Source organism: Carcharhinus amblyrhynchos, unplaced genomic scaffold (genome assembly GCF_965287045.1).
Source record: "Carcharhinus amblyrhynchos unplaced genomic scaffold, sCarAmb.v2.hapA scaffold_419, whole genome shotgun sequence".
Taxonomy (NCBI): domain Eukaryota; kingdom Metazoa; phylum Chordata; class Chondrichthyes; order Carcharhiniformes; family Carcharhinidae; genus Carcharhinus; species Carcharhinus amblyrhynchos.
This window is the reverse complement of record NW_027650159.1, coordinates 22,501-38,708: the sequence shown is the minus strand read 5'-3', so window position 1 is coordinate 38,708 and position 16,208 is coordinate 22,501. Positions and strand designations below refer to the sequence as shown.

Here is a 16,208-nt window from a genome sequence, read left to right as displayed (position 1 = left end):
AAATCGCCCTTTAGCATCAGGGGATTAGCAGGGTAAATACATGGGGTTTTGCAGACAGGACTTGGTCAGATTGTTGTTGGTGCAGACTCCATGGGCTGAATGGCCTCCTTCTGCACTATAGGGATTCTATAAATTATGGACAGAAAATGCTGGAAAATCTTCAGTAGGTCTGACAGCAGAGAACATAGAACATAGAAAAACTACAGCACAAACAGGCCCTTCGGCCCACAAGTTGCACCGAACGTATCCCTACCTACTAGACTTACCTAGAACCTTCTAGCTTACTAAGTCCCACGTCCTCATTCAGAAGTCTCTTAAAAGACCCTATCAAATCTGCATCTGTGGAGAGAGATTAGAGCCAACATTTCAAGTTGAAAATGACCCCTATCCGAAATGTTCGCTCTATTCTCTCTCCACACACACACTCAGCTGCTGAGTTTTTCCAGCATTTTCTGTTTTTGTTCCTAACTCTTACTCTGAGCCCCTTCTCCCTCCCTATCAGTCTGTGTGTGTGTTTCTACCTCTCCCTCCCCTCTCCAGAGAACCATTCCTGACTATTTAAATAACTTTGTGTTTCACTAGCTGGGGGACTTTGAGCCCAGGTTAATGTTTCACCGACAGGAACATGTCGAAGCAGCAGGGAGATGGGGGCGGGGGACAGACAGGTTCTACCTGGGCTGGGTCTCTGTGAGTCTATCCCAGTTACCCGCCCAGTTCCAGTTCCACATTCCCACCTGGCAGACAGTGATTTTAGATTGGGATTTGCAAATACTGGCAGGCTGTCTACAAAACTGGGATTGAAGTCTCCCCTTTTGCTGATCCATTTCACTCTTTGGTTCCGCCTTTTGTAACAAGTTCCCGCAACTACCTGCCGGCTTCTCCCATTCCCAGAGCCGGGAGGGGGAGGACATTGCTATTCAACCAGAGCTCAGGTTCAGGAGTGCTGCAGTGAGTTAGTGAGGGGGTGATCTGCCCTGCTACAGATTCTGACCCACTGCCCAAGGGGGTACAGACTGCTCTGGGGGTCAGTGGTCCAGTTTGTGAACTTGTTGCTGAGTTAAACTCCCCTCTCTGTCTCTGATGGTCTTGGCTGAGAGTGAACAAGGTGTTTGTGAGGATTTCCAGCTCAGTTTCTGCTCCTGAAGGTGTGGATTGTCCAGTTTCTGCTCCTGAAGGTGTGGATTGTCCAGTTCCTGCTGTTGAAGGTGTGGATTGTCCAGTTTCTGCTCCTGAAGGTGTGGATTGTCCAGTTCCTGCTCCTGAAGGTGTGGATTGTCCAGTTCCTGCTGTTGAAGGTGTGGATTGTCCAGTTTCTGCTCCTGAAGGTGTGGATTGTCCAGTTCCTGCTCCTGAAGGTGTGGATTGTCCAGTTCCTGCTCCTGAAGGTGTGGATTGTCCAGTTTCTGCTCCTGAAGGTGTGGATTGTCCAGTTCCTGCTCCTGAAGGTGTGGATTGTCCAGTTCCTGTTTTTGAAGGTGTGGATTGTCCAGTTCCTGTTTTTGAAGGTGTGGATTGTCCAGTTTCTGCTCCTGAAGGTGTGGATTGTCCAGTTTCTGCTCCTGAAGGTGTGGATTGTCCAGTTCCTGTTTTTGAAGGTGTGGATTGTCCAGTTCCTGTTTTTGAAGGTGTGGATTGTCCAGTTTCTGCTCCTGAAGGTGTGGATTGTCGAGTTCCTGTTCCTGGAGGGAAGGAAGCAGGGGAAATGATCGGGAGCTTGCTGGCAGCTATCACTGCCCTGGCAGGTAAAATGCTGCAGATGGTCTGCGCTGGACCCAGAGACTGAGCACAGCTAGATCCCAGTGAATTTATTCACCGCAAAGCTTCACCCTCCCACCAACCCCCTGGGCTCCAACCCTGGCCGCACTGACTTGCTGGTCAATTTGGGGGATTGAGTGGGCCTGGCTGTGAGTGAGGAAGTCCTGGTGGGTGGGGGTCTCACTGGGGGTGGGGGACTCCCTGGGTTGGGGGTGGGGGAGGTGGCGAGGGTGGGTAAAGCTGGCTCATGGGGAGTTCCAGCTCCAGGCTGACAGTCACTGTGCTCCACTGTAGGAGTGTTAATCTGTGGGGTCATTCCTGGATAGGTCAATACTGGAGCGGACACTGGCATATCCCTGCAAAGAGCTAGTATTTGTAGGAGAGGCTGAATGGCCTCGCTATGGTTCTGAGAGGCAGGCTGACAGTGACTGCGGGAATCGAACAAATTGTGGAACTTTAGATATTTAAAAGAAGGATTTTTGTTGTGTAACTGGTGAGTATCAGAGTGGAATCAGTGTATTAACAGGAGATTGGGGGTGAATTCACAGCGGTTACTCCCTGTTGTGACAGACTCTCAGATGGCAGAGAGTGAAAGATCTGCACAACTCAGAGTCCAATCTGGCTGGGGGTCAGGGTGTCCCTGGGGGGAGGGAGGGGGTGGGGGGGTCAGGGTGTCCCTGGGGGGAGGGAGGGGGTGGGGGGGTCAGGGTGTCCCTGGGGGGAGGGAGGGGGTGGGGGGGTCAGGGTGTCCCTGGGGTGGAGGGAGGGGGTGGGGGGTCAGGGTGTCCCTGGGGTGGGGGGAGGGGGGTGGGGGGTCAGGGTGTCCCTGGGGTGGGGGGAGGGGGTGGGGGGTCAGGGTGTCCCTGGGGTGGGGGGAGGGGGTGGGGGGTCAGGGTGTCCCTGGGGTGGGGGGAGGGGGTGGGGGGTCAGGGTGTCCCTGGGGTGGGGGGAGGGGGTGGGGGGTCAGGGTGTCCCTGGGGGGAGGGGGGGTGTCAGGGTGTCCCTGAGGGGAGGGGGGGTGTCAGGGTGTCCCTGAGCAGGGTGGGGGGGTGGTGGTTGGTGGGGAGTGATGTTGTCTCTGGGGTCAGGGTGGGGGTAGCTGGGGGAGATCTTGCCTGGGGCTTTCCCACACAGTTGACAGCGCCAGTGTCAGGGAAGGTGTTGAGATTGTCAGGACTGATTGTGTGCCACACTGGGACTGATCCATTTGCGTAGAAAAAGCTCAGGCAGTTACATAAGTAAGAACATAAGAAATAGGAGCAGGAGTCGGCCATCTAGCCCTTCGAGCCTGCCCCGCCATTCAATAAGATCATGGCTGATCTGTCGTGGCTCAGTTCCACTTTCCCGCCTCTCCCCATAACCCTTAATTCCCTCTCTTATCAAGAACCCATCAACCCGTGACTTAAATATATTTAGCAAGGCAGCCTCCACCACTTCAACGGGCAGAGAATTCCAGAGATTCACCACCCTTTGAGTGAAGAAGTCCCTCCTCAACTCCGTTCTAAACCGCCCCCCCCCACCCCGAACTTATCTTGAGGCTGTGCCCTCTCGTCCTGCTATCCTTTCTAAGCGGGAAGAATCTCTCTACCTCTACCCTATCCATCCCTTTCATTATCTTATACGTCTCTATAAGATCCCCCCTCATCCTTCTAAACTCCAACGAGTACAGACCCAGTCTATTTAGTCTCTCTTCATAGTCCAACCCCCTCATCTCCGGTATCAGCCTAGTAAACCTCCTCTGCACTCCCTCCAAGGCCAAAATATCCTTCCGCAAGTGCGGCGACCCAAACTGCACACAGTACTCCAGCTGCGGCCTCACCAGTGCCCTATACAGCTGCAGCAAGATCTCCCTACTTTTATATTCAATCCCCCTCGCTATGAAGGCCAGCATCCCATTCGCCTTCCTGACCACCTGCTGCACCTGCAGACTGGGTTTTTGCGATTCGTGCACAAGGACCCCCAGGTCCCTCTGCACCGTAGCATGCTGCAGCTTTTCGCCCTTTAAATAATAATCCCTCCTACTATAATTTTTGCCAAAGTGGATAACCTCACACTTGCTAACATTATACTCCATCTGCCAGGTCCTCGCCCACTCGTCAGCCTATCCAGATCCCTCTGCAGACTTTCCACACCCTCCACGCAATTTGCTTTTCCGCTCATCTTCGTGTCATCAGCAAATTTCGTCACCCTACACTCAGCCCCCTCCTCCAGATCATCTATGTAAATGGTAAATAGCTGAGGCCCCAGCACCGATCCCTGCGGCACTCCACTAGTCACCAACCGCCAACCAGAATAGCACCCATTGATACCAACTCTCTGCTTCCTATTAGACAGCCAATCCTCTATCCACGCTAACACCTTACCCCCAACTCCCTGCACCCTAACCTTCTGCAGCAACCTTTTGTGAGGCACCTTATCAAATGCCTTCTGGAGATCTAAAAACACCACATCCACCGGTTCCCCTCTGTCTACCGCACTAGTCACATCCTCATAGAAATCCAATAAATTCGTCAAACACAACTTCCCCTTAATGAATCTGTTTGGAGGAAGCGAGCTGGAGCAGGAAAAGCAGACGGAGTTAGTGATCACAACCCCCTGGGAGAAGACTCCCTTGGATCAGTGAGTGGGATCAGCCTTAGAGAGTCAGCAATGGGAGGAACCGAGAGAACATTTACCCTGGAGATGGAGTTTAAAACCAATTCCCCCAAACAGGCAAACAAACGGAGGGAGTTCGGAATAAATCCCCCCCTCACCCCCCTCCCTCCCTCCCTCTCCCTCCCCTCCCTCACTCCCCTCCCCCACCCCCCTCACCCTCCCCCTTCCCATCTGTCTCCCTCCCTCTCCCCCTCTGTCTCCCTCCATCCCTTCCTCTCCCCCTCTGTCTCCCTCCCTCCCTCCTTTAAGACCTGTTGGTAGAGGTGAGATAGAAGATGAGCCATGGTTGCTGAGGGAACAGATCAAGGGGCTGAACGGCCTTTATTTCAAAGTCCTTCATTGTAGAAAAACATCCCACAATTTTTCAGCGGCCGAATGAGGAATGAAACTGACGTCACGGTGAAAAGAGAGTTGGATGGAGGAACTGAAAGTTTATTGGAGGGGATCGGGGATGTTTCGGGAGGGGATCGGGGATGTTTCGGGGGGGGATCGGGGATGTTTCGGGAGGGGATCGGGGATGTTTCGGGAGGGGATCGGGGATGTTTCGGGGGGGATCGGGGATGTTTCGGGAGGGGATCGGGGATGTTTCGGGAGGGGATCGGGGATGTTTCGGGAGGGGATCGGGGATGTTCGGGGGGGGTTTGGGAAGGTTTCTTGAGGGGATCGGGAAGCCACACAACCAGTAACGAGTAAAGGGCAGGGAGAGGAGATTGTAGACGCAGGGCAGGGTGTGAGGGCCTAGGGTTTGGGCTGAATCAGGAAAGGTTGTGCTTGAGAAAGTTTAGTGTTGGAAGTACAAAGCCTGTGTCGCTGGTGAGCTTGATGGCTGATGGGGGAACGCCTTGCTTGAAGTTCGACATGAGGCAGGTGTGAAGATGGGAGATTGGCACAGATGGCCTCCTTCACTCTTGAAACATTAACCAGGGAGAGCTGAATTGATTGGGTGGAGACTAAGTTCAAACTTCCAGAAGATTAGCAGAAGGGGATTTACCCGGATATTGCTGCATTGGAAAGGGAGCAGAGAGATTTACCCGGATATTGCTGCATTGGAAAGGGAGCAGAGAGATTTACCCGGATATTGCTGCATTGAAAAGGGAGCAGAGAGATTTACCCGGATATTGCTGCATTGGAAAGGGAGCAGAGAGATTTACCCGGATATTGCTGCATTGAAAAGGGAGCAGAGAGATTTACCCGGATATTGCTGCATTGAAAAGGGAGCAGAGAGATTTACCCGGATATTGCTGCATTGGAAAGGGAGCAGAGAGATTTACCCGGATATTGCTGCATTGAAAAGGGAGCAGAGAGATTTACCCGGATATTGCTGCATTGGAAAGGGAGCAGAGAGATTTACCCGGATATTGCTGCATTGGAAAGGGAGCAGAGAGATTTACCCGGATATTGCTGCATTGGAAAGGGAGCAGAGAGATTTACCCGGATATTGCTGCATTGGAAAGGGAGCAGAGAGATTTACCCGGATATTGCTGCATTGGAAAGGGAGCAGAGAGATTTACCCGGATATTGCTGCATTGGAAAGGGAGCAGAGAGATTTTCCTCTGGGTCCCAATCTCTGTCCATTTGATTGGCAGGTTCCGCCGGCTTCCAGCCAATCCTCACCATCTGTTTGAGCCAATGGGCTATGTGATTTTGCTGTGTTTTGATAGGCTCAAACCTGAGTGGACAGATTCCGAGTCTGGACAATAGGGTGAGGGGTGGGAGGGGTGGGGGTGTGCTGTGGGGGTGGGAGGGGTGGGGGTGTGCTGTGGGGGTGGGAGGGGTGGGGGTGTGCTGTGGGGGTGGGAGGGGTGGGGGTGTGCTGTCGGGGTGGGAGGGGTGGGGGTGTGCTGTGGGGGTGGGAGGGGTGGGGGTGTGCTGTCGGGATGGGGGGGTGGGGGTGTGCTGTGGGGGTGGGAGGGGTGGGGGTGTGCTGTCGGGATGGGAGGGGTGGGGGTGTGCTGTCGGGATGGGAGGGGTGGGGGTGTGCTGTCGGGATGGGAGGGGTGGGGGTGTGCTGTCGGGATGGGAGGGGTGGGGGTGTGCTGTCGGGGTGGGAGGGGTGGGGGTGTGCTGTCGGGGTGGGAGGGGTGGGGGTGTGCTGTGGGGGTGGGAGGGGTGGGGGTGTGCTGTCGGGATGGGGGGTGGGGGTGTGCTGTCGGGGTGGGGGGGGTGCTGTCGGGAGGTGCTGTCGGGGTGGGAGGGGTGGGGGTGTGCTGTCGGGGTGGGAGGGGTGGGGGTGTGCTGTCGGGGTGGGAGGGGTGGGGGTGTGCTGTCGGGGTGGGAGGGGTGCTGTCAGGGTGGGGGTTGCTGTGATGGTTGGGTGTTGTATGGGGGTGGGGGTTCTGTGGGGGTGGGAGGGGCTCGGGGGGTGGGGGGATCTGTGTGGGTGGAGTGGTGCTGTGGGGGTTGGTGGGTGGGGGGGGGGGCGGGGGTGGGGGGGATGAGTGAGGGAATAAGGCAGAGGGGTCAAGCTGGCAATTCCAGTGGGGAATTTGATGAGATCATGGCTGAAAGGCCTGAAAAGTGGAAGAGATTGGAGAATCCCTTTGTGGGAAGCAGGAGTGGGAGATGCCGGGTTCCTTGTGAATGCCGGATGGGGGCAGGAACAGCAGAGTGTGGGCATTAGGGAAGAGGAACAGAGTGAGGCTGAGGTTCTGGGCTCGGCACAGATGGTCTGGCGGGGTTATTGTTGGGTGAAGCATCGAAACTAGAAGCAGGAAGAGGCCACTTGGCCCTTCGAGCCTGCTGCACCATTCATTCTGATTATCGAATCCAATATCCTGATTTCAACCCGCCCCCCAATATCCCTCGATTCCCCAAGAGTGATACCTCATTTCTTCCTGAAATCACAAAACGTTTTGGCCTCAATGACTTTCTGTGGGAGTGAATTCCACACATTCCCCACCCTCTGGGTGAAGAAATTTCTCCTCACCTCAGTTCTAAAAGGTTTACCCCTTATCCTCAAACTCTGACCCCTAGTTCTGGATCCCCCCACCATCAGGAACATTCTTCCTGAATCTACCCTGTCTAATCCGAAGAATCCAATACACTGTTAATCCTTACCGCTGGCCATCATTATCCCTCTGAATATATATTAACAATTCTGCCTGGCCAATTATTGCCCAGACTTGGACTTTTTATTGAGAAGGGAAAAAGATTTCAAAGGCCCTTTCTTGGGTTTGTGTTTGGACATAAAGCTTTCCCCCGACCTGCTGAATGGAGCCGGATTCTGATATCCGGGGAGCAGAAGGTAACCGGGGCCAGACAGGAACAAGTAAACCTCTCATATCCTGGACAACCTCACCATGAGACCGGCAGATTCCTTCTACATGGCAAGATCCCAATGATACTGTCTCTTTAATCTGTTAGTCACATCTGAGGGACAGGTAACCCCAGAACGTTGGGGAAATCAGAAATACAATAAAAGCAACATATCATGGATGCTGGAAACCAGACATAAAGACAGAAGATGCTGGTTAAACTCAGCAGGCCCGGCAGTGTGTGTGGGGAGAGAGGCGGAGTGAACATTTTCAGTCCGATAGATTCCGAGCTATTTTCCTATCTTACAATCTGCTGGAAAGTGGGATCTTTGAAACTTCCCTGAGTACAGGGAGGAGAAACTTTGGGAATGACTTTGCTGGGAGATGTGGGAGGAACAGTGATGGCGCAGCTTAATCTCAGCATTGTGATTGGGTGGACAGTTTGTTTTGCTGTTGCAACATGTCCCAGATTTCCTCATAGTTCTGATGTTGTGACTAAAACGCTCCCTCAGCACTGACTCAGCCGTCTGGGGCTCCCTGTGAGATACGTACTAACCACACCCTGATACTGGCTGTACAAACAAGTCATTCTACAAACTCCTGTTAGAAACCACTGATAAGGAGAGGTCGGGGGGTGGGGGTGGGCACAATTTGCCAGGTACTGGGCTGGTGAGGAGGGTGGGGAATGGACTGCGGGACAAAGTCTCCCCGGGGTGCTCTATGGTTGGCTGATTTGTGTGATGCTATCTTTATTGGATCTTTCTGTGCTTTGCAGGATTCTCCACAGCAATCCAGGTGACGGTTCAAAATCCTTGGAACGTTGTGATTCTCTTCCAGCCCATTGTCCTGAGATGTAACTATGACACTTCAAGCACACAGCCACCGATGGTTGTTTGGAAATACAAGTCTTACTGCCGTGATCGAATTCTGGACGCCTTTAACCCCAGCAGCACTGACAACCAAATCAATGACCAGCTCCAGCAAGCTGACCCCAACTATGACCCATACGTCAACTGTCCGGACAGCTCTCGCACTGTCCGAGTTGTCGCCTCCAAGCTGGGCAAAGCCGTGACACTGGAAAACTACTATCAGGGGCGCAAAATAACCATCATCAATGGTAAGAACATAAGAAATAGGAGCAGGAGTCGGCCATCTAGCCCTTCGAGCCTGCTCCGCCATTCAATAAGATCATGGCTGATCTGAAGTGGATCAGTTCCACTTTCCCGCTTTCTCCCCATAACCCTTAATTCCCCTGTCTATCAGAAACCTATCTACCCGTGACTTAAATATATTTAGCAAGGTAGCCTCCACCACTTCAACGGGCAGAGAATTCCAGAGATTCACCACCCTTTGAGTGAAGAAGTTCCTCCTCAACTCTGATCTAAACTGCCCCCCCCCCCCTTATCTTGAGGCTGTGCCCTCTAGTCCTGCTATCCTTTCTAAGCGGGAAGAATCTCTCTACCTCTACCCTATCCATCCCCTTCATTATCTTATACGTCTCTATAAGATCCCCCCTCATCCTTCTAAACTCCAATGAGTACAGACCCAGTCTATTTAATCTCTCCTCATAGTCCAACCCCCTCATCTCCGGTATCAGCCTAGGGAACCTCCTCTGCACTCCCTCCAAGGCCAAAATATCCTTTCGCAAATAAGGAGACCAAAACTGCACACAGTACTCCAGCTGCGGCCTCACCAGTGCCCTATACAGCTGCAGCAAGACCTCCCTGCTTTTATATTCTATCCCCCTCGCTGTGAAGGCCAGCATCCCATTCGCCTTCCTGACCACCTGCTGCACCTGCAGGCTGGGTTTTTGCGATTCGTGCACAAGGACCCCCAGGTCCCTCTGCACCGTAGCATGCTGCAGCTTTTCGCCTTTTAAATAATAATCCCTCCTACTATTATTCCTGTCAAAGTGGATAACCTCACACTTGGTAACATTGTACTCCATCTGCCAGGTCCTCGCCCACTCGCTCAGCCTGTCCAGATCTCTCTGCAGACTTTCCACACCCTCCGCACAATTTGCTTTTCCACTCATCTTCGTGTCATCAGCAAATTTCGTCACCCTACACTCAGCCCCCTCCTCCAGATCATCTATATAAATGGTAAATAGTTGAGGCCCCAGCACCGATCCCTGCGGCACTCCACTAGTCACCAACCGCCAACCAGAATAGCACCCATTGATACCAACTCTCTGCTTCCTATTAGACAACCAATCCTCTATCCACACTAACGCCTTACCCCCAACTCCCTGCACCCTAACCTTCTGAAGCAACCTTTTGTGAGGCACCTTATCAAATGCCTTTTGGAGATCTAAAAACACCACATCCACCGGTTCCCCTCTGTCTACCGCACTAGTCACATCCTCATAGAAATCCAATAAATTCGTCAAACACAACTTCCCCTTAATGAATCCATGCATCGTCTACTCTATCGAACCATTCTTTTCTAGGTGTCCTGCTATTTCTTCTTTCATGACGGATTCCAGCATTTTTCCAACTACAGATGTTAAACTAACCGGCCTGTAGTAACCCGCCTTTTGTCTACTTCCTTTTTTAAACTGGACTCACAATACTTGAAGCAGAAACAGTGGGGGGAGGGGTGGTGGGTGGGTGTGGGGGTAGGGAGGGAAGGGGCATGGGGGATAGGGAGGGACATGGGGAATGTGGGGAGGGGCATGGGGAGAACGGGGGCAGGGCAGGTGATGGAGAGGAAGTGAGGCACAGGGGGTCGTGGGGAGTGTGGTAGGGAATAAACTCCAGTGAATACAGGCCTGACCGACCCAATCTCTCCCCGTACGACACTCTCTCCAACCCAGGGATAAACTCCAGTGAATACAGGCCCGACCGACCCAATCTCTCCCCGTACGACACTCTCTCCAACCCAGGGATAAACTCCAGTGAATACAGGCCCGATCGACCCAATCTCTCCCCGTACGACACTCTCCCCATCCCAGGGATAAACTCCAGTGAATACAGACCCGACCGACCCAATCTCTCCCGTACGACACTCTCCCCATCCCAGGGATAAACTCCAGTGAATACAGACCCGACCGACCCAATCTCTCCCCGTATGACACTCCCCCATCCCAGGAATCAGTCTGGTGTATCTTCGCTGTGCTCCCTCTGTTACAAGTATGTCCTTTCTTAGATAAGGCGACTAAAACTGCACAATATACAGGACTGGTTTCACCAAGGCCCTGTACAACTGAAGTACCTTGCTCCTGTTCTCAAGTCATCTTGCGATGGAGAGCAACATATTATTTGCCTTCCCAATTGCTTGCTGTCTCTGCACACTTGTTTTCAGTGACTAACATAGCAACACACTCAGGTCCCTTTATACATCAACAGTTCCCAATCTCTCATTGTTTAACCAATACTCTGCTGTTCTGTTTCTCTGTTGGTACAGATAACTATCCATGTTATATTGTACCTGCCGTGTCTTTGCCACTTCCTGGCCTCATCCTTGGATCGAATACTAGACAATTTCCATCTCTCCACCTCGATGGAAATGATCATGTTATTGTTCCTCATCCTCAAGAGGCCTCGCGCCTGTACCGTGGCCAGGTATCCCTGGAGAGGGAGCAGGCGCTGTCCACGGGTGCAGTTGACGCCTTCCGTACTGGTTGGGCACCGCAGGGTCTGGGGTGCGTAATAGACCCTAATAACCATATTTTAATTTGACGTTTTTAAGTCTCCTTTGTACTTTGTTTTTGTTTGGGCTGTTCCCCTTCCTTTTAGGGAGTTGGCCCTTTTATTTTGTCCTAATTTAGTTCAATTTTGTTCATTTGGCTTGACCTTAAAAAAGGCCCAAGAGGTTTCACGCAGCTCATTACACAATTCCCGGTCTAGGACGCCCTGCTCTGCCGTTGGTCCCGGAAACTATCCTGGAATTCTTTCTCCGTGGTATTGTGACTCATTTTGTTTGCAGATTAAAATCTCCCATCATTTCTGATGTTCCTTTATTGTATTTCTCTAATTTCCTGTGTAATGACATTCCAAACATTACCGTTAGAACTCAGAGCTGTGAATCCATCCCCCAGCAGTGTCTTCGCCCTTTGGTGTTCCTGATTTCCATCCACACAGAGAAGCAGGAGGAGGCCATTCTCCCCTTCCGGCCTGTTCATTCTGATCGTGGCTGATCATCGAATTCAGTATCCTGATCCCCCCCCTCCCCCAGATATTCCTTTCGCCCCAAGAGCGAAATCTAATTTCTTCCTGAAATCTCCCAGCGTTTTCTCCTCAGCTCCTTCCTGTGGGAGTGAATTCCACACATTCCCCACCCTCTGGGTGAAGAAATTCCTCCTCCCCTCAGTTCTAAAAGGTTTCCCCCTTATCCTCAAACTCTGACCCCTAGTTCTGGACTCTCCCCCACCATCGGGAACATTCTTTCTGAATCTACCCTGTCTAACCCTGTGTGAATTTTATAAATTTCTATCAGATCCCCTCTCACTCTTCCAAACTCCAGTGAATATAATCCTAACCCACTTAGTCTCTCCTCATATGACAGACCTGCCATCCCAGGAATCAGCCTGGAAAACCTTCGCTGTGCTCCCTCTATAGCAAGGACATCCTTCCTCAGATAAGGAGACCAAAACTGTACCCAATACTCCCGGTGTGGCCTCACCAACACCCTGTACAATTGCAGCAAAACATCCCTATCCCTATCTCTCAAATCCTCTCGCTGTGAAGGCTAACATACCATTTCCCTTCTTTACTGCCTGCTGTACCTGCACGCTTACTTTCAGTGACTGATGCACGAGGACTCCAAGGTCTTGCTGAGTATCCACCTCTCTCAATTTACACCCATTCCAGTAATAATCTGTCTTCCTATTATTGTTCCCAAAGTGGATAACCTCACATTTATCCACATTATACTGCATCTGCCATGCAGATACCCACACACTCAGCCTGTCCAAATCACACTGAAACATCTCTGCATCCTCCTCACAGCTCACCCTCCCACCCAACTTTGTATCATCTGCAAATCTGGAGATAATACAAAGAACAGTACAGCACAGGATCAAGCCATTCGGCCCTCCAATCCTGCGCTGATCACCTTATCCTATCTAGACCAACCGCCTGTATCCCTCTATTCCCTGTCTGTTCACGTGTCCATCCAGATAACTTAAATGTCACTAACATATCTGTCTCAAACACCTCACTTAGCAGTGCATTCCAGGCCCCCATCGCCCTCTGTGTAAAAAACTTCCCCTGCACATCTCCACTGAACCTCTTCCCCCCCTTTACAAAGATCAAAGAAAATTCCAGCTCAGGAACAGGCCCTTCGGCCCCTCCAATCCTGCACTGACCCGTGCTGCCCCCGACTGAACTAAAACCCCCTCCCCTTCCGGGGACCGTATCCCTCTATTCCCATCCTATTCATGGATTTGTCCAAACGCCCCTTAAAACTCACTATCGTATCCGCTTCCACTCCCTCCCCCGGCAGCGAGTTCCAGGCACCCACCCCCCTCTGTGTAAAAAATCTGCCTCGTACATCTCCTTTAAACCTTGTCCCTCACACCTTAAACCTGTGCCCCCGAGTAATTGGCTCTTCCACCCTGGGAAAAAGCTTCTGACTATCCACTCTGTCCGTGCCTCTCATAATCTTGTAGACTTCTATCAGGTCACCCCTCAACCTCCGTCGCTCCAGTGAGAACAAACCAAGTTTCTCCAACCTCTCGGAGGAAACCCACGCAACCACAGGGAGAATGTGCAAACTCCCACGGACACTGGCCCAAATCCATGTATCTGTGCAGCAAACAGTGATGGTCACTGAGTTGTTGTGGTGCCCATCTGCTGGTCCAGTTTTAAGCAGACACAAACGACGCGAAGTACTAGGCCACTCTTGAACTTTCAAGAGCAGCCCACGCACGACCCAGCGTGTGCATGCCCCTCGTTAAACAACAAGGTGGACCGACACACCCGACGAAGGCAAGCATGCCGTATGCCTTCCTGACTACCTTCTCCACCTGCATTGCCACTTTCAGTGCCCTGTGTACCTGTACACCCAGATCCCTCTGCCTATCAATACTCTGAAGGGTTCTGCCACTTACTGTATATTTCCTATCTGTATTAGACCTTCAACTTGAGCCCCCTCGTACTTGTCATTTCTACCCTGGGAAAAAGCTTCCAACTGTTCACCCTATCCATACCCCTTATAATTTTATAAACTTCTATCAGGTCACCCCTCAACCTCCGTCTTTCCAGGGAGAACAATCCCAGATTCTCCAACCTCTCCTCATAGCTAAGACCGTCTATACCAGGCAACATCCTGGTAAATCTTTTCTGTCCCCTCTCCAAAGCATCCACATCCTTCTGGTAGAGTGGCGACCAGAATTGAACACTATATTCCAAATGTGGCCCAACCAACGTTTTATATAACTAATATAATTTGCCAACTTTTATACTCGATGCCCTATCCAATGAAGACAAGCATGCCGTATGCCTCCTTCCCCACCTTTTTCACCAGTGCTCCCACCTTTAAGGATCTGTGGAGCTTTACTCCCAGATCCCTCTGTGTTTCTATTCTCCTGATGGTTCTACCATTTACCAAATACATTCAGTTCCCTCTTCCAAATCATTAATATATATTGTGAACAGTTGGGGGTCCCAGCACAGATCCCTGCGGAATCCCACTACTCACTGACTGCCAATCAGAAAAAGACCCATTTATGCCAACTCTTTGTTTCCTATCTGCTAACCAGCTTTCTGTCCATCTCGAGACATTACCCGCAATCCCATGTGCTTTAACTTTACACAGTGGTCTGTTATGTGAAACCTTGTTAAAAGCCTTCTGAAAGTCTAAATAAATCACACCCATTGGTTCTCCTGGGGCAGCTCTACTCGTTACATCCTCAAAGTAGACCCCCCAACCGATAGGGCCGTGTGACACCCCCCCCCCCCCCCCCCCACCGATAGGGCCGTGTGACACCCACCCCCCCCCCCCCCCCCAACTGCCCGATAGGGCAGTGTGAACCCCCGGACCCTGGTTCCTCTGTGATTTGTCTGTTTGGCTGCAATGTTAGATTTCAGACGGAGCTGGAGCTTGGATCAGGATTTTGTATTCTCCCATTCGTTTGATTCATATTTCTGTTTGATCCAGACGCTGACCTCAGTATCGAGCAGACAGCTTGGGGTGACAGTGGGGTTTATTACTGCACAGTTAACGCCTTCGGAGATATGGATGGAAATAACGAAGCTTACGCAGAACTGCTTGTCCTCGGTATGTATCTCACCCCTTGCCCCGCGTCCGCACGGACCCTGGCCCCATGCCCCTCGGGTACGGCTCCCACACACACTGACTCTCACTGGGGTACGGCTCCCACACACACTGACTCTCACTGGGGTACGACTCCCACACACACTGACCCTCACTGGGGTACGACTCCCACACACACTGACTCTCACTGGGGTACGGGTCCCACACACACTGACTCTCACTGGGGTACGGCTCCCACACACACTGACTCTCACTGGGGTACAGCTCCCACACACACTGACTCTCACTGGGGTACGGCTCCCACACACACTGACTCTCACTGGGGTACGGGTCCCACACACACTGACCCTCACTGGGGTACGACTCCCACACACACTGACTCTCACTGGGATACGGGTCCCACACACACTGACTCTCACTGGGGTACGGGTCCCACACACACTGACTCTCACTGGGATACGGGTCCCACACACACTGACTCTCACTGGGGTACGGGTCCCACACACACTGACTCTCACTGGGGTACGGGTCCCACACACACTGACTCTCACTGGAGTACGGGTCCCACACACACTGACTCTCACTGGGGTACGGGTCCCACACACATTGACTCTCACTGGGGTACGGGTCCCACACACACTGACTCTCACTGGGGTACGACTCCCACACACACTGACTCTCACTGGAGTACGGGTCCCACACACACTGACTCTCACTGGAGTACGGGTCCCACACACATTGACTCTCACTGGGGTACGGGTCCCACACACACTGACCCTCACTGGGGTACGACTCCCACACACACTGACTCTCACTGGGATACGGGTCCCACACACACTGACTCTCACTGGGGTACGGGTCCCACACACACTGACTCTCACTGGGGTACGGGTCCCACACACACTGACTCTCACTGGGGTACGGGTCCCACACACACTGACTCTCACTGGGGTACGGGTCCCACACACACTGACTCTCACTGGGGTACGGGTCCCACACACACTGACCCTCACTGGGGTACGGGTCCCACACACACTGACCCTCACTGGGGTACGGGTCCCACACACACTGACTCTCACTGGGATACGGGTCCCACACACACTGACTCTCACTGGGGTACGGCTCCCACACACACTGACTCTCACTGGGGTACGGCTCCCACACACACTGACTCTCACTGGGGTACGGGTCCCACACACACTGACTCTCACTGGGGTACGGGTCCCACACACACTGACCCTCACTGGGGTACGGGTCCCACACACACTGACTCTCACTGGGATACGGGTCCCACACACACTGACTCTCACTGGGGTACGGCTCCCA

At 52.4% G+C, this 16,208-nt stretch overlaps 1 protein-coding gene across 1 annotated transcript in view; it reads left to right on the top strand.

Annotated features, from left to right (window-relative positions):
* Nucleotides 1-1,479: 1,479 nt before the first annotated feature.
* The window catches only part of LOC145339353 (lipolysis-stimulated lipoprotein receptor-like), a gene marked incomplete at its 3' end in the record, with an annotated part of 35,945 nt that continues 21,216 nt past the window's right edge, over nucleotides 1,480-16,208 (top strand). The window contains exons 1-4 of the mRNA XM_080183797.1: nucleotides 1,480-1,565; nucleotides 1,626-1,742; nucleotides 8,440-8,781; nucleotides 14,766-14,885. Of these exons, the coding sequence (XP_080039923.1) occupies nucleotides 1,703-1,742; nucleotides 8,440-8,781; nucleotides 14,766-14,885 (502 nt within the window). The remainder of the gene's footprint in view (nucleotides 1,566-1,625; nucleotides 1,743-8,439; nucleotides 8,782-14,765; nucleotides 14,886-16,208) is intronic.